General features: G+C 43.0%; 1 protein-coding gene across 1 annotated transcript; it reads left to right on the top strand.

Moving 5' to 3' along the window:
* Positions 1-330: 330 nt before the first annotated feature.
* On the top strand, positions 331-4,861 carry LOC129837988 (tetraspanin-8-like). Its single transcript, XM_055904597.1, has one exon. The coding sequence runs from the start codon at positions 4,130-4,132 to the stop codon at positions 4,796-4,798; it is 669 nt and encodes a 222-aa protein (XP_055760572.1). The 5' UTR covers positions 331-4,129; the 3' UTR covers positions 4,799-4,861.
* The last annotated feature ends 13,966 nt before the right edge of the window (positions 4,862-18,827 follow it).

Raw genomic sequence — 18,827 nt, 5'->3', positions numbered from 1 at the left:
TATACTATAGGGTGCTGCCCTCCACCATACTACCCTATACTATAGGGTGCTGCCCTCCACCATACTACCCTATACTATAGGGTGCTGCCCTCCACCATACTACCCTATACTATAGGGTGCTGCCCTCCACCATACTACCCTATACTATAGGGGGCTGCCCTCCACCATACTACCCTATACTATAGGGTGCTACCCTCCACCATACTACCCTATACTATAGGGTGCTGCCCTCCACCATACTACCCTATACTATAGGGTGCTGCCCTCCACCATACTACCCTATACTATAGGGTGCTGCCCTCCACCATACTACCCTATACTATAGGGTGCTGCCCTCCACCATACTACCCTATACTATAGGACACAGAGTTGTTATTTAGGCTCAGTGTCACTACTCTATATTTAGCTTCTATATTAAAGATTCAGACTTTGGTAATCAATACCTTTTCAAAACCACACATTAGCTGATAATGGTGAACAAGTTACACTGTTTGTTTATGCAATTCAGTGTCGTATTTACTGTTTGTAGGCGAAATGTACAGTCGTGGCCAATAGTTTTGAGAATGACACAAATATAAATTTTCACAAAGTCTGCAGCCTCAGTGTCTTTAGATATTTTTGTCAGATGTTACTATGGAATACTGAAGTATAATTACAAGCATTTCGTAAGTGTCAAAGGCTTTTATTGACAATTACATGAAGTTGATGCAGAGTATCAATATTTGCAGTGTTGACCCTTCTTTTTCAAGACCTCTGCAATCTGCCCTGGCATGCTATCAATTAACTTCTGGGTCACATCCGGACTGATGGCAGCCCATTCTGGCATAATCAATGCTTGGAGTTTGTCGGAATTTGTGGGGTTTTGTTTGCCTCTTGAGGTTTGACCACAAGTTCTCAATGGGATTAAGGTCTGGGGAGTTTCCTGGCCATGGACCCAAAATATCAATGTTTTGTTCCCCGAGCCACTTAGTTATCACTTTTGCCTAACGGCAAGGTGCTCCATCATGCTGGAAAAGGCATTGTTTGTCACCAAACTGTTCCTGGGTGGTTGGGAGAAGTTGCTCTCGGAGGATGTGTTGGTACCATTCTTTATTCATGGCTGTGTTCTTAGGCAAAATTGTGAGTGAGCCCACTCCCTTGGCTGAGAAGCAACCCCACACATGAATGGTCTCATGATGGTTTACTGTTGGCATGACACAGGACTGATGGTAGCGCTCACCTTGTCTTCTCCGGACAAGCTTTTTTCCGGATGCCCCAAACAATCGGAAAGGGGATTCATCAGAGAAAATGACTTTACCCCAGTCCTGAGCAGTCCAATCCCTGTACCTTCTGCAGAATATCAGTCTGTCCCTGATGTTTTTCCTGGAGAGAAGTGGCTTCTTTGCTGCCCTTCTTGACACCAGGCCATCCTCCAAAAGTCTTCACCTGGTGCAGATGCACTCACACCTGCCTGCTGCCATTCCTGAGCAAGCTCTGTTCTGGTGGGGCCCCGATCCCGCAGCTGAATCAACTTTAGGAGACGGTCCTGGCGCTTGCTGGACTTTCTTGGGCGCCCTGAAGCCTTCTTCACAACAATTGAACCGCTCTCCTTGAAGTACTTGATGATCCAATAAATGGTTGATTTTGTTGCAATCTTACTGGCAGCAATATCCTTGCCTGTGAAGCCCTTTTTGTGCAAAGCAATGATGACTGCACGTGTTTCCTTGCAGGTAACCATGGTTGACAGAGGAAGAACAATGATTCCAAGCACCACCCTCCTTTTGAAGCTTCCAGTCTGTTATTCGAACTCAAATCAGCATGACAGAGTGATCTCCAGTCTTGTCCTCGTCAACACTCACACCTGTGTTAACGAGAGAATCACTGACATGATGTCAGCTGGTCCTGTTGTGGCAGGGATGAAATGCAGTGGAAATATTTTTGGGGGGATTCAGTTCATTTGCATGGTAAAGATGGACTTTGCAATTAATTACAATTCATCTGATCACTCTTCATAACATTCTGGAGTATATGCAAATTGCCATCATACAAACTGAGGCAGCAGACTTTGTGAAAATTAATATTTGTGCCATTCTCAAAACTTTTGGCCACGACTGTAGCTAAAATGTTGCTCACCACCACTCCGAGGGTTAAGGGACCGTCTTAAAACTGAGGGTTAAGGGACCGTCTTAAAACTGCAATGCCTATTATTGCATGACATAGAGATCTCGAACCAATTTGACTTTGTTGAGTGACCTCTTCTCTTCAATAGCTTCCAACCCATACGACTTTCATGAATACAACCAACTGTTATTGGTTCAGGGATCTCGCCTGTCCAATCCAAAGCAACAAATAAATAAATAATAAACGTATCTAATTATTATGAATTTGAATTTAAAACGTCAATATCTCCAACCCGATATGACTTGCATGCATACGGCCAACTGTTATTGGTTCAGGGACTTCTTCTCTCCTACCCATGGGAATTTACTTCAGAACTTTTTGACTTTGTTCTATGCCATTTTGTTCAGAATCAGAATCACCTTCATTCTGGCAGGTACATTTGCACAAACTCAGAATGTTACTTGGTGAAAGGGTTCTGCTTGTGATAGACATCTTTGCAGGGTGACGTTTATTTGGGAAGAGCCTTGTCCTGGAGGTAGAACTGAGCGATTTCCGCACCAGTAGATGTGGCAGCTGCAAAGTTAAGTTTCAGTCTCAATTTAAGGTTAGGGTTAGAAATTATGTTTAGCAGTGTGGATATTAAGGTTAGGTATCAAATCAGATTGGATGACTTTGTGTGCCAGCTGCAAAGTTAAAATTGGCTATATTGTAAAAATGTATGCTTTTTAGTCTCAATTTAAGGTTAGGGTTAGGAATTAGATTTAGCAGTGTGGTTAAAGTTAGGTATCAAATCAGATTTGATGTGTGCCAGCTAGTGAACCCTCTGCCGAGCTGCCGAGCTGCCTCCAGAACAATATATAAATATCTACATGCAGAGGTAGGGCTGCTCCGTAACGTAGTGCAATGATAGGGGCCTATGGACAGTGTGTAATACAGTGCTGTGTTCAGATGAACCAAGTGCAGATATTATATGTGGTTTGATACAGTGTGCAGCATAGAGTACATAGTGTCCTTTAGTCTCTGTGGATCAGGTGGAGGCTGGTGAGGGCCACAGCACGGGGAGAGAAACTGTTCAGGTGGATGGTGGTGAGGGCCACAGCACGGGGAGAGAAACTGTTCAGGTGGAGGCTGGTGAGGGCCACAACACGGGGAGAGAAACTGTTCAGGTGGAGGCTGGTGAGGGCCACAGCACGGGGAGAGAAACTGTTCAGGTGGAGGGTGGTGAGGGCCACAACACGGGGAGAGAAACTGTTCAGGTGGAGGCTGGTGAGGGCCACAACACGGGGAGAGAAGCTGTTCAGGTGGAGGGTGGTGAGGGCCACAGCACGGGGAGAGAAACTGTTCAGGTGGAGGCTGGTGAGGGCCACAGCACGGGGAGAGAAACTGTTCAGGTGGAGGCTGGTGAGGGCCACAGCACGGGGAGAGAAACTGTTCAGGTGGAGGGTGGTGAGGGCCACAGCACGGGGAGAGAAACTGTTCAGGTGGAGGGTGGTGAGGGCCACAGCACGGGGAGAGAAACTGTTCAGGTGGAGGCTGGTGAGGGCCACAGCACGGGGAGAGAAACTGTTCAGGTGGAGGCTGGTGAGGGCCACTGCACGGGGAGAGAAACTGTTCAGGTGGAGGCTGGTTTGTCATGATTAACCTGATCCGTTTGCAAGAGGAGAGTCTTCAGGGCATGCTAAAAAATATTTGCATGTCGTACAGGATACTGCTGAAGTCTTTGCATAGTCATCCGTTTAAATCTAACAGCCTCAAGCAGAGCTCACTGCTCAGACTTTGTTGAAGTAGTCTAGCAGAGGGCTGAACCAGGGTCAGTCTTTAGATAAGGTTTATGTTGTTGCCGTTGGGGGTTTCACCATAAGTAGAAAACGGTTGGTTTCTGGAAGGAGGAGTCAGTAGCCACACCTACAGCTTCGGGGTTCTAATTTTTTACTCGGTGACAGATCTGGTACACTCAACCCTCACACACTGTACATCTTCAAGTTGCTCTGTCACGTCACGTCTTGCCTGGCTGTTGGAATCTTAGAAGATGGCTGTGAACAAATGTATCAAGTACCTCCTCTTTGGTTTCAACCTGCTGCTCTGGATGAGTGGATGCATCATCCTCGGGGTGTCCATCTACCTCAAAGTGAACCCTGTGTTCGGGGGGTTGTTACCGGGACTGAACCTCCTGATAGCCGTCGGCGCCATCGTCACGGTCCTCGGCTTCCTGGGCTGCTTCGGAGCCATCAGGGAAAGCCGCGTCATGCTCATGCTGTTCTTCGTCGGGCTGCTCCTCATCTTCGTCCTCCTGGCGGTCGCTGGAATCCTGGGAGCTGTCGGAGTGAAGAAGATCGAGGCATGGTTGGCGGAGAAGCTGCTACCGCTGAGGAACCAGTCGTCTTTGTTCCAGACGTTCATGCAGAACCTGGAAGAGCGGGCAAAGTGTTGTGGACTGATCCACGGACCTTCAGACTGGGGCTCGACGGTCCCCGCCTCCTGCGACTGCCATGACACCACTCGGGAGTGTAAACTCGCAGATGGACAGCGCAAAGTCTACTTGAGACCTTGTATCAAGCTGGTGACGTCAGTCCTGGCGAAGGGTATATTCATCACCATGGGGATTGCTTTTGGCATCGCAGCCTTGATGATATTTGGAATGGCCTTCGCCATGACCCTGTATTGCCAGATTGGGGAGACGTATGCCACGTTAAGCTAGGTACAGCTGCACTATACCACCTTAACCTAGGTCCATCTACACTATACCACCTTAACCTAGGTCCATCTACACTATACCACCTTAACCTAGGTACATCTACACTATACCACCTTAACCTAGGTCCATCTACACTGTACCACCTTAACCTAGGTCCATCTACACTGTACCACCTTAACCTAGGTCCATCTACACTATACCACCTTAACCTAGGTACATCTACACTATACCACCTTAACCTAGGTCCATCTACACTATACCACCTTAACCTAGGTCCATCTACACTATACCACCTTAACCTAGGTCCATCTACACTATACCACCTTAACCTAGGTCCATCTACACTGTACCACCTTAACCTAGGTCCATCTACACTATACCACCTTAACCTAGGTACATCTACACTATACCACCTTAACCTAGGTCCATCTACACTATACCACCTTAACCTAGGTCCATCTACACTATACCACCTTAACCTAGGTCCATCTACACTGTACCACCTTAACCTAGGTACATCTACACTATACCACCTTAACCTAGGTACATCTACACTATACCACCTTAACCTAGGTCCATCTACACTATACCACCTTAACCTAGGTCCATCTACACTATACCACCTTAACCTAGGTCCATCTACACTATACCACCTTAACCTAGGTACATCTACACTATACCAACTTAACCTAGGTACATCTACACTATACCACCTTAACCTAGGTACATCTACACTATACCACCTTAACCTAGGTCCATCTACACTATACCACCTTAACCTAGGTACATCTACACTATACCACCTTAACCTAGGTACATCTACACTATACCACCTTAACCTAGGTCCATCTACACTATACCACCTTAACCTAGGTCCATCTACACTGTACCACCTTAACCTAGGTCCATCTACACTGTACCACCTTAACCTAGGTCCATCTACACTATACCACCTTAACCTAGGTCCATCTACACTATACCACCTTAACCTAGGTACATCTACACTATACCACCTTAACCTAGGTCCATCTACACTATACCACCTTAACCTAGGTCCATCTACACTATACCACCTTAACCTAGGTACATCTACACTATACCACCTTAACCTAGGTACATCTACACTATACCACCTTAACCTAGGTACATCTACACTATACCACCTTAACCTAGGTCCATCTACACTATACCACCTTAACCTAGGTCCATCTACACTATACCACCTTAACCTAGGTCCATCTACACTATACCACCTTAACCTAGGTCCATCTACACTGTACCACCTTAACCTAGGTCCATCTACACTGTACCACCTTAACCTAGGTCCATCTACACTATACCACCTTAACCTAGGTCCATCTACACTGTACCACCTTAACCTAGGTCCATCTACACTGTACTAAACTGAGTGGAATTGAGGTGGAATTGACTCCAACCCTGCTGAACGTTGCTTTGTATTGTAATGCATTCATTATGTATTTTCTATATCATACACCTGTGCCAAATGACAATCTGATTTGGTTTTCTGATTCATGATAAATGATGGCAGTTTCTTGACCTGACGTCGATTAATCCATATCTCATTCAACATGCATGTATGTATTTTTAAAGTGAATTAGTTTTCTACTGCTCAATACTTTTCTCTGAAGTAGGTGCCTGTGGTGGCCATACACTCAGTGGTGTAAAGTACTTAAGTAAAAATACTTTAAAGTACTACTTAAGTAGTTTTTTGGGGTATCTGTACTTTACTTTACTATTCTTCTTTTGACAACTTTTACTTTTACTTCACTACATTCCTAAAGAAAATAATGTTATTTTGACTCCATACATTTTCTCTGACACCCAAAAGTACTTGTTACATTTTGACAGGAAAATGGTCCTATTGACGCGCTTATCAAGAGAACATCCCTGGTCATCCCTACTGCCTCTGATCTGGCAGACTCACTAAACAGAGAACATCCCTGGTCATCCCTACTGCCTCTGATCTGGAGGACTCACTAAACAGAGAACATCCCTGGTCATCCCTACTGCCTCTGATCTGGAGGACTCACTAAACAGAGAACATCCCTGGTCATCTCTACTGCCTCTGATCTGGAGGACTCACTAAACAGAGAACATCCCTGGTCCATCCCTACTGCCTCTGATCTGGCAGACTCACTAAACACAAACGCTTCATTTGTAAATGAAGGAGTGATGCCGTGTGTCCCTGGCTTTCTGTAAATAAAATTTTAAAAACATGAAAATGGCACCATCTGGTTGTTTTAATATAAAGAACTTGAAATTATTTGTAATTTTATTTATTATCAGTGGTGACCCGTCATTCAGGTGTTTGAGCCCCACCATTTTTTTTGGGGGGGGGGGGGGGGGGGGGGGGGGGTTGCCTGTTTTGCATGTTATTTTGGCATTAATACGTGTCACATATCGTTTGCAAACAATGTAAAAAATAATATATATCATTGAGTTAATAAAGCCTCATACAAACATGGTCTCTTTCTTAGTTTTAGTAAGTCAGCTCCAAAATGCAGGTGTTTCAGCCTAGCTCAGTGCTTTCTGTGGTGGGCGGGGCGAGCCAGCAGAATATACAGAGTGTTGCGCCGTGATTGGCTCAGTGTTCTGTCACTCATGGAGATTTTTCATCACTGCCAAGTGTAAGAGGAGACGTTGAACATTCTAACCTTTTGGCTTCTGCCAAAGAAGTGCCCATCCAAGAAGGCTCAAGGTCATTGGCCACAGATAAAATGACATCAATTCATGCTATATGTACAGAAGCTTTGATTGGACTGATCATGTCAACATCATACTTTCACAATCTTAGCTAGCAGACTAGCCGTCATCATCATGAATCAAGTTGAGAATTTACTGGCAAATCGTTTTTAAAACTTCTCTAGGATAGGGGGCAGAGTTTTCACTTTGGGAAAAATAGCGTGCCCAATTTCAACTTCCTTCTACTCATCCCCAGAATATAAGATATGGATATTATTAGTAGATTTGGATAGAAAACACTCTGAAGTTTCTAAAACTGTTTGAATCATATTTGTAAGTATAACAGAACTTATGTAGCAGGCAAAACCCAGAGGAATAACCATACATTTGTCTTTTTAAGTCACTGTCTGTTCAATGCGTTTTCATTAGAAAGCCAGATTTCTAATCACTGTAGTCTTAGTTCCTACTGCTTCCACTGGATGTCACCAGTCTTAGGAAATAGGTTGAGGTTATTCATTTGTGCAATGAAGAAGAAGGCCATCAGGAAGTAGAGTAACGTCATGTGTACTGTTTGAGAGTTGCTAAAAAATGTAGCGTTTGTTTGTTGATCTCCTGTATTGAAAACAGATAGACCCGTCTTCAATTTGATCGATTATTAACGTTTACAAATACCTTAAGTTGTATTACAAAAGTACTTTGAAATGTTTTGGCAAAGTTTCGAGGTAATTTTTGAGATATTTTGTAGTGACTTTGCGCAAATTGGAAGCTGTTTTTTTCTGGATCAACGGCGCCAAATAAATGGACAATTTGGATATATATGGACGGAATTAATCAAACAAAAGGACCATTTGTGATGTTTATGGGACATATTGGAGTGCCAACAAAAGAATCTCGTCAAAGGTAATGCATGTTTTATATTTTATATCTGCGTTTTGAGTAGCGCCGGCAGGGTTGAAATAGGCTACACTCTCTTTGTTGACATTGTGCTATCATCAGATAATAGCATCTTATGCTTTCGCCGAAAAGCCTTTTTGAAATCTGACATGTTGGCTGGATTCACAACGAGTGTAGCTTTAATTTGGTATCTTATATATGTGATTTAATGAAAGTTTGATTTTATATAATGTTTTTGAATTTGGCGCTCTACATTTTCCCTGGCTATTGGCCAGGTGGGACGCTACCGTCCCGCTATCCCAGAGAGATTTTTAATCCTTGTCATATGAAGAGAAATAATGAAGAGAAATTATAAATAAAACGTATCGGTGCTCATCGGCCATAGGACATAAACATTGTACAACAAGTTGGAAATCGCAAATTCAATGAGTGGTTAGGAAGGAATCGGTGGCTGTGGCTGTGTGGTTCCCTAATCTGGGATTAAGAGGCTCTTTTCCTAGTTTAAATGATAAACATTCAACATTGGCCGTGCAGCCAATGAAGCATGATTTGAGGACCGCCCCGCCCTTGTCACGGCGGTGGAATGAAGAGGACCAAGGTGCAGCGTGGTGAGCGTACAAATTCCTTTATTTATTATGACGCCGACAAAAACAATAAACAAATCCAAAACAAACCGTGAAGCTAAAGGGCTAATGTGCCACAAACAATGTTACCTTCCCACACAGACAGGTGGGGAAAAAGGGCTACCTAAGTATGGTTCTCAATCAGAGACAACGATAGACAGCTGTCCCTGATTGAGAACCATACCCGGCCTAAACATAGAAATACAAATAATAGAACTAAAGAACATAGAATACCCACCCCAAATCACACCCTAACCAAACCAAAATGAGACATAAAAAGGCTCTCTAAGGTCAGGGCGTGGCAGCCCTGTTCAAGTGAGCACAGCACAACAATGTGAGTCCAAAAATGTATTCTACGCTGCTTCATAAATTATATAATATGCCAGGGAGATATGTATACTGTAGCTAAGAAAGTAATACTAAGTGTAAGTTGTGCAGTAAGCTGTTAGTAGCCTCATCCTAATAATGTGCCTCATCCTAATAATTTGGTCTATTTACCCCTCTTAATTTCTCCTACTGTTCTGACTGTTCTACTGTAGCCTATAACCTGTTTTTAGAGAAATGTAGTCATCGAAAATTGTAAGAGCTTTCATTGTCTGCTTATATGCTCCCTTTATTTATCCTACGGTTCTGACTTGGTGTACAGGGAGAACACTGTAAGAACGGCCCATGTTATGAATTCTGTCGCTGTACATTTCAAAAGAGCAAAACAAATAGTTATATTGACTAACCTTACGTCCGTCCTAGCTCGCTCATTGTCTTAATCGAAATGACAGATTGCCTCTTATCCGTTTGTGTGTGTGTGTGTGTGTGTGTGTGTGTGTGTGTGTGTGTGTGTGTGTGTGTGTGTGTGTGTGTGTGTGTGTGTGTGTGTGTGTGTGTGTGTGTGTGTGTGTGTGTGTGTGTGCGCGTGTGTGTAATAATTATAATGTAACAACACCAATAATAGTAACAACACTACATTTTGCTGTTCCCTTGTTTACAGAGATGGACGTGCAGCAGGCAAACCCAGTGATGCTATTGGTCCCTCCTCATCTACAGTTGTGACACAGACACTCCAGCAAGCATTTAAAAAGGCAGGCTGCTTATGCACCCACATCAAAAACGCTCAAGACCTCACTGCAGCCCTTTCATATTACATTGCATAGGACATGATGCCATTTCCTATTGTTGAGAGGCCTGGCTTTCTGAGGCTGATTTAAGGTTGCCGTGCCTCACTACAAAGTGGCCATCACAAAACAGTATTTTCCCGAAGCCTGAAATTCCAAACCTGTACAACCAGGTTAAAGTTGATGTTGGAAAAACTTTGGCTCAAAGGCACATGGTTTGCTGCAACTACTGACCTCTGGACCAGTGCAAGCAAGGGGTGGTCAACCCTACATCAGCTTCGCTATCCATCACCTCACCCCGGACTGGCAGCTGGAATCAAACTGCCTGGAAACACAGTTCTTCCTAGAAGATCACACAGCTCACAACATCAGAGAATATGCTGGAAGAGTGGGGGGGGGGATCAACACGATAATGTTAATTATCAAGACTGATAATACTGATAGTACTGATAATACAGACAATACAGATAACACTGATAATACTGATACTACTGATACTACTGATACTACTGATACTACTGATACTACTGATACTACTGATACTACTGATAATACTGATAATACTGATACTACTGATAATACTGATAACACTGATAACACTGATAACACTGATACTACTGATACTACTGATACTACTGATACTACTGATACTACTGATACTACTGATAATACTGATACTACTGATACTACTGATACTACTGATACTACTGATACTACTGATACTACTGATAATACTGATACTACTGATACTACTGATAATACTGATACTACTGATACTACTGATACTACTGATAATACAGATACTACTGATACTACTGATACTACTGATAATACTGATACTACTGATACTACTGATACTACTGATACTACTGATACTACTGATACTACTGATAATACTGATACTACTGATACTACTGATACTACTGATACTACTGATACTACTGATAATACTGATACTACTGATACTACTGATACTACTGATAATACAGATACTACTGATACTACTGATACTACTGATACTACTGATACTACTGATACTACTGATAGTACTGATACTACTGATACTACTGATACTACTGATAGTACTGATAATATTGATAATACTGATAATACTGATAGTACTGATAATACTGATACTACTGATAGCACTGATAATACTGATAGCACTGATAATGTGTAATTAATGTAATGGGTAATATATTAATGGAATCTACAGCAGCATGGTGTGGGGTGGTCATGGGTAATATATTAATGGAATCTACAGCAGCATGGTGTGGGGTGGTCATGGGTAATATATTAATGGAATCTACAGCAGCATGGTGTGGGGTGGTCATGGGTAATATATTAATGGAATCTACAGCAGCATGGTGTGTGGTGGTCATGGGTAATATATTAATGGAATCTACAGCAGCATGGCGAGGGGTGGTCATGGGTAATATATTAATGGTATCTACAGCAGCATGGCGTGTGGTGGTCATGGGTAATATATTAATGGAATCTATAGCAGCATGGTGTGTGGTGGTCATGGGTAATATATTAATGGAATCTATAGCAGCATGGTGTGTGGTGGTCATGGGTAATATATTAATGGAATCTATAGCAGCATGGTGTGTGGTGGTCATGGGTAATATATTAATGGAATCTATAGCAGCATGGTGTGTGGTGGTCATGGGTAATATATTAATGGAATCTACAGCAGCATGGTGTGTGGTGGTCATGGGTAATATATTAATGGAATCTACAGCAGCATGGTGTGGTGGTCATGGGTAATATATTAATGGAATCTACAGCAGCATGGCGAGGTGTGTGGTGGTCATGGGTAATATATTAATGGAATCTACAGCAGCATGGTGTGGTGGTCATGGGTAATATATTAATGGAATCTATAGCAGCATGGTGTGGTGGTCATGGGTAATATATTAATGGAATCTACAGCAGCGTGGTGTGTGGTGGTCATGGGTAATATATTAATGGAATCTACAGCAGCATGGCGAGGTGTGTGGTGGTCATGGGTAATATATTAATGGAATCTACAGCAGCATGGTGTGTGGTGGTCATGGGTAATATATTAATGGAATCTACAGCAGCATGGTGTGTGGTGGTCATGGGTAATATATTAATGGAATCTACAGCAGTGTGGTGTGTGGTGGTCATGGGTAATATATTAATGGAATCTACAGCAGCATGGTGTGTGGTGGTCATGGGTAATATATTAATGGAATCTACAGCAGCATGGTGTGTGGTGGTCATGGGTAATATATTAATGGAATCTACAGCAGCATGGTGTGTGGTGGTCATGGGTAATATATTAATGGAATCTACAGCAGCATGGCGAGGTGTGGTCATGGGTAATATATTAATGGAATCTATAGCAGCATGGTGTGTGGTGGTCATGGGTAATATATTAATGGAATCTATAGCAGCATGGTGTGTGGTGGTCATGGGTAATATATTAATGGAATCTACAGCAGCATGGTGTGTGGTGGTCATGGGTAATATATTAATGGAATCTACAGCAGCATGGTGTGTGGTGGTCATGGGTAATAAATTAATGGAATCTACAGCAGCATGGCGAGGGGTGTGGTGGTCATGGGTAATATATTAATGGAATCTACAGCAGCATGGTGTGTGGTGGTCATGGGTAATATATTAATGGAATCTACAGCAGCATGGTGTGTGGTGGTCATGGGTAATATATTAATGGAATCTACAGCAGCATGGTGTGTGGTGGTCATGGGTAATATATTAATGGAATCTACAGCAGCATGGTGTGTGGTGGTCATGGGTAATATATTAATGGAATCTACAGCAGCATGGTGTGTGGTGGTCATGGGTAATATATTAATGGAATCTACAGCAGCATGGTGTGTGGTGGTCATGGGTAATATATTAATGGAATCTACAGCAGCATGGTGTTTGGTGGTCATGGGTAATATATTAATGTAATCTACAGCAGCATGGTGTGTGGTGGTCATGGGTAATATATTAATGGAATCTACAGCAGCGTGGTGTGGGGTGGTCATGGGTAATATATTAATGGAATCTACAGCAGCATGGCGAGGTGTGTGGTGGTCATGGGTAATATATTAATGGAATCTACAGCAGCATGGCGTGTGGTGGTCATGGGTAATATATTAATGGAATCTACAGCATCATGGTGTGTGGTGGTCATGGGTAATATATTAATGGAATCTACAGCAGCATGGCGTGTGGTGGTCATGGGTAATATATTAATGAAATCTGCAGCAGCATGGCGAGGTGTGTGGTGGTCATGGGTAATATATTAACGGAATCTACAGCAGCGTGGTGTGTGGTGGTCATGGGTAATATATTAATGGAATCTACAGCAGCATGGTGTGTGGTGGTCATGGGTAATATATTAATGGAATCTACAGCAGCATGGTGTGTGGTGGTCATGGGTAATATATTAATGGAATCTACAGCAGCGTGGTGTGTGGTGGTCATGGGTAATATATTAATGGAATCTACAGCAGCATGGCGAGGTGTGTGGTGGTCATGGGTAATATATTAATGGAATCTACAGCAGCATGGCGTGTGGTGGTCATGGGTAATATATTAATGGAATCTACAGCAGCATGGTGTGTGGTGGTCATGGGTAATATATTAATGGAATCTACAGCAGCATGGGGTGTGGTGGTCATGGGTAATATATTAATGGAATCTACAGCAGCATGGTGTGGTGGTCATGGGTAATATATTAATGGAATCTACAGCATCATGGTGTGTGGTGGTCATGGGTAATATATTAATGGAATCTACAGCAGCATGGTGTGTGGTGGTCATGGGTAATATATTAATGGAATCTACAGCAGCATGGCGTGTGGTGGTCATGGGTAATATATTAATGGAATCTACAGCAGCATGGTGTGTGGTGGTCATGGGTAATATATTAATGGAATCTACAGCAGCATGGTGTGTGGTGGTCATGGGTAATATATTAATGGAATCTACAGCAGCATGGTATGTGGTGGTCATGGGTAATATATTAATGGAATCTATAGCAGCATGGTGTGTGGTGGTCATGGGTAATATATTAATGGAATCTACAGCAGCATGGCGTGTGGTGGTCATGGGTAATATATTAATGGAATCTACAGCAGCATGGCGTGTGGTGGTCATGGGTAATATATTAATGGAATCTACAGCAGCATGGCGAGGGGTGGTCATGGGTAATATATTAATGGAATCTACAGCAGCATGGCGAGGGGTGGTCATGGGTAATATATTAATGGAATCCACAGCAGCATGGCGTGTGGTGGTCATGGGTAATATATTAATGGAATCTACAGCAGCATGGCGTGTGGTGGTCATGGGTAATATATTAATGGAATCTACAGCAGCATGGTGTGTGGTGGTCATGGGTAATATATTAATGGAATCTACAGCAGCATGGTGTGGTGTGTGGTGGTCATGGGTAATATATTAATGGAATCCACAGCAGCATGGCGAGGTGTGTGGTGGTCATGGGTAATATATTAATGGAATCTACAGCAGCATGGTGTGTGGTGGTCATGGGTAATATATTAATGGAATCTACAGCAGCATGGTGTGTGGTGGTCATGGGTAATATATTATTGGAATCTACAGCAGCATGGTGTGTGGTGGTCATGGGTAATATATTAATGGAATCTACAGCAGCATGGGGTGTGGTGGTCATGGGTAATATATTAATGGAATCTACAGCAGCATGGTGTGTGGTGGTCATGGGTAATATATTAATGGAACCTACAGCAGCATGGTGTGTGGTGGTCATGGGTAATATATTAATGGAATCTACAGCAGCATGGTGTGTGGTGGTCATGGGTAATATATTAATGGAATCTACAGCAGCATGGTGTGTGGTGGTCATGGGTAATATATTAATGGATTCTACAGCAGCATGGTGTGTGGTGGTCATGGGTAATATATTAATGGAATCTACAGCAGCATGGTGTGTGGTGGTCATGGGTAATATATTAATGGAATCTACAGCAGCATGGCGAGGTGTGTGGTGGTCATGGGTAATATATTAATGGAATCTACAGCAGCATGGTGTGTGGTGGTCATGGGTAATATATTAATGGAATCTACAGCAGCATGCTGTGTGGTGGTCATGGGTAATATATTATTGGAATCTACAGCAGCATGGCGAGGGGTGTGGTGGTCATGGGTAATATATTAATGGAATCTACAGCAGCATGGTGTGTGGTGGTCATGGGTAATATATTATTGGAATCTACAGCAGCATGGTGAGGTGTGTGGTGGTCATGGGTAATATATTAATGGAATCCACAGCAGCATGGCGAGGTGTGTGGTGGTCATGGGTAATATATTAATGGAATCTACAGCAGCATGGTGTGTGGTGGTCATGGGTAATATATTAATGGAATCTACAGCAGCATGGTGTGTGGTGGTCATGGGTAATATATTAATGGAATCTACAGCAGCATGGTGTGTGGTCGTCATGGGTAATATATTAATGGAATCTACAGCAGCATGGCGTGTGGTGGTCATGGGTAATATATTAATGGAATCTACAACAGCATGGCGTGTGGTGGTCATGGGTAATATATTAATGGAATCTACAGCAGCATGGTGTGTGGTGGTCATGGGTAATATATTAATGGAATCTACAGCAGCATGGCGAGGTGTGTGGTGGTCATGGGTAATATATTAATGGAATCCACAGCAGCATGGTGTGTGGTGGTCATGGGTAATATATTAATGGAATCTACAGCAGCATGGTGTGTGGTGGTCATGGGTAATATATTAATGGAATCTACAGCAGCATGGTGTGTGGTGGTCATGGGTAATATATTAATGGAATCTACAACAGCATGGCGTGTGGTGGTCATGGGTAATATATTAATGGAATCTACAGCAGCATGGCGAGGTGTGTGGTGGTCATGGGTAATATATTAATGGAATCTACAGCAGCATGGCGAGGGGTGGTCATGGGTAATATATTAATGGAATCTACAGCAGCATGGCGTGTGGTGGTCATGGGTAATATATTAATGGAATCTATAGCAGCATGGTGTGTGGTGGTCATGGGTAATATATTAATGGAATCTACAGCAGCATGGTGTGTGGTGGTCATGGGTAATATATTAATGGAATCTACAGCAGCATGGTGTGTGGTGGTCATGGGTAATATATTAATGGAATCTACAGCAGCATGGTGTGTGGTGGTCATGGGTAATATATTAACGGAATCTACAGCAGCATGGTGTGTGGTCGTCATGGGTAATATATTAATGGAATCTACAGCAGCATGGTGTGTGGTCGTCATGGGTAATATATTAATGGAATCTACAGCAGCATGGTGTGTGGTGGTCTTGGGTAATATATTAATGGAATCTACAGCAGCATGGTGTGTGGTGGTCATGGGTAATATATTAATGGAATCTACAGCAGCATGGTGTGTGGTGGTCATGGGTAATATATTAATGGAATCTACAGCAGCATGGTGTGTGGTGGTCATGGGTAATATATTAATGGAATCTACAGCAGCATGGCGAGGTGTGTGGTGGTCATGGGTAATATATTAATGGAATCTACAGCAGCATGGCGAGGGGTGGTCATGGGTAATATATTAATGGAATCTACAGCAGCATGGTGTGTGGTGGTCATGGGTAATATATTAATGGAATCTACAGCAGCATGTGTGTGGTGGTCATGGGTAATATATTAATGGAATCTACAGCAGCATGGTGTGTGGTGGTCATGGGTAATATATTAATGGAATCTACAGCAGCATGGTGTGTGGTGGTCATGGGTAATATATTAATGGAATCTACAGCAGCATGGCGAGGTGTGTGGTGGTCATGGGTAATATATTAATGGAATCTACAGCAGCATGGCGAGGGGTGGTCATGGGTAATATATTAATGGAATCTACAGCAGCATGGCGTGTGGTGGTCATGGGTAATATATTAATGGAATCTACAGCAGCATGGCGAGGGGTGGTCATGGGTAATATATTAATGGAATCTACAGCAGCATGGCGAGGTGTGTGGTCGTCATGGGTAATATATTAATGGAATCTACAGCAGCATGGCGAGGGGTGGTCATGGGTAATATATTAATGGAATCTACAGCAGCATGGCGTGTGGTGGTCATGGGTAATATATTAATGGAATCTACAGCAGCATGGCGAGGGGTGGTCATGGGTAATATATTAATGGAATCTACAGCAGCATGGTGTGTGGTGGTCATGGGTAATATATTAATGGAATCTACAGCAGCATGGTGTGTGGTGGTCATGGGTAATATATTAATGGAATCTACAGCAGCATGGTGTGTGGTGGTCATGGGTAATATATTAATGGAATCTACAGCAGCATGGTGTGGGGTGGTCATGGGTAATATATTAATGGAATCTACAGCAGCATGGCGTGTGGTGGTCATGGGTAATATATTAATGGAATCTACAGCAGCATGGCGAGGGGTGGTCATGGGTAATATATTAAGGGAATCTACAGCAGCATGGCGAGGTGTGTGGTGGTCATGGGTAATATATTAATGGAATCTACAGCAGCATGGCGAGGGGTGGTCATGGGTAATATATTAATGGAATCTACAGCAGCATGGCGTGTGGTGGTCATGGGTAATATATTAATGGAATCTACAGCAGCATGGCGAGGGGTGGTCATGGGTAATATATTAATGGAATCTACAGCAGCATGGTGTGTGGTGGTCATGGGTAATATATTAATGGAATCTACAGCAGCATGGTGTGTGGTGGTCATGGGTAATATATTAATGGAATCTACAGCAGCATGGTGTGTGGTGGTCATGGGTAATATATTAATGGAATCTACAGCAGCATGGTGTGTGGTGGTCATGGGTAATATATTAATGGAATCTACAGCAGCATGGTGTGTGGTGGTCATGGGTAATATATTAATGGAATCTACAGCAGCATGGTGTGTGGTGGTCATGGGTAATATATTATTGGAATCTACAGCAGCATGGTGAGGTGTGTGGTGGTCATGGGTAATATATTAATGGAATCCACAGCAGCATGGCGAGGTGTGTGGTGGTCATGGGTAATATATTAATGGAATCTACAGCAGCATGGTGTGTGGTGGTCATGGGTAATATATTATTGGAATCTACAGCAGCATGGTGAGGTGTGTGGTGGTCATGGGTAATATATTAATGGAATCCACAGCAGCATGGCGAGGTGTGTGGTGGTCATGGGTAATATATTAATGGAATCTACAGCAGCATGGTGTGTGGTGGTCATGGGTAATATATTAATGGAATCTACAGCAGCATGGCGAGGTGTGTGGTGGTCATGGGTAATATATTAATGGAATCTACAGCAGCATGGTGTGTGGTGGTCATGGGTAATATATTAATGGAATCTACAGCAGCATGGTGTGTGGTGGTCATGGGTAATATATTAATGGAATCTATAGCAGCATGGTGTGTGGTGGTCATGGGTAATATATTAATGGAATCTACAGCAGCATGGTGTGTGGTGGTCATGGGTAATATATTAATGGAATCTACAGCAGCATGGTGTGTGGTGGTCATGGGTAATATATTAATGGAATCTACAGCAGCATGGTGTGTGGTGGTCATGGGTAATATATTAATGGAATCTATAGCAGCATGGTGTGTGGTGGTCATGGGTAATATATTAATGGAATCTATAGCAGCATGGTGTGTGGTGGTCATGGGTAATATATTAAT

The sequence above is a fragment of the Salvelinus fontinalis genome, chromosome 38 (assembly GCF_029448725.1).
Source record: "Salvelinus fontinalis isolate EN_2023a chromosome 38, ASM2944872v1, whole genome shotgun sequence".
NCBI lineage: Eukaryota > Metazoa > Chordata > Actinopteri > Salmoniformes > Salmonidae > Salvelinus > Salvelinus fontinalis.
Note: the sequence above shows the minus strand (reverse complement) of the source record. Positions and strands in the feature narration are given on the sequence as shown.

Coding starts and splice junctions, on each gene's coding strand:
- LOC129837988 (XM_055904597.1), top strand. CDS start 4,130: ATGGCTGTGAACAAATGTATCAAGTACCTCCTCTTTGGTTTCAACCTG.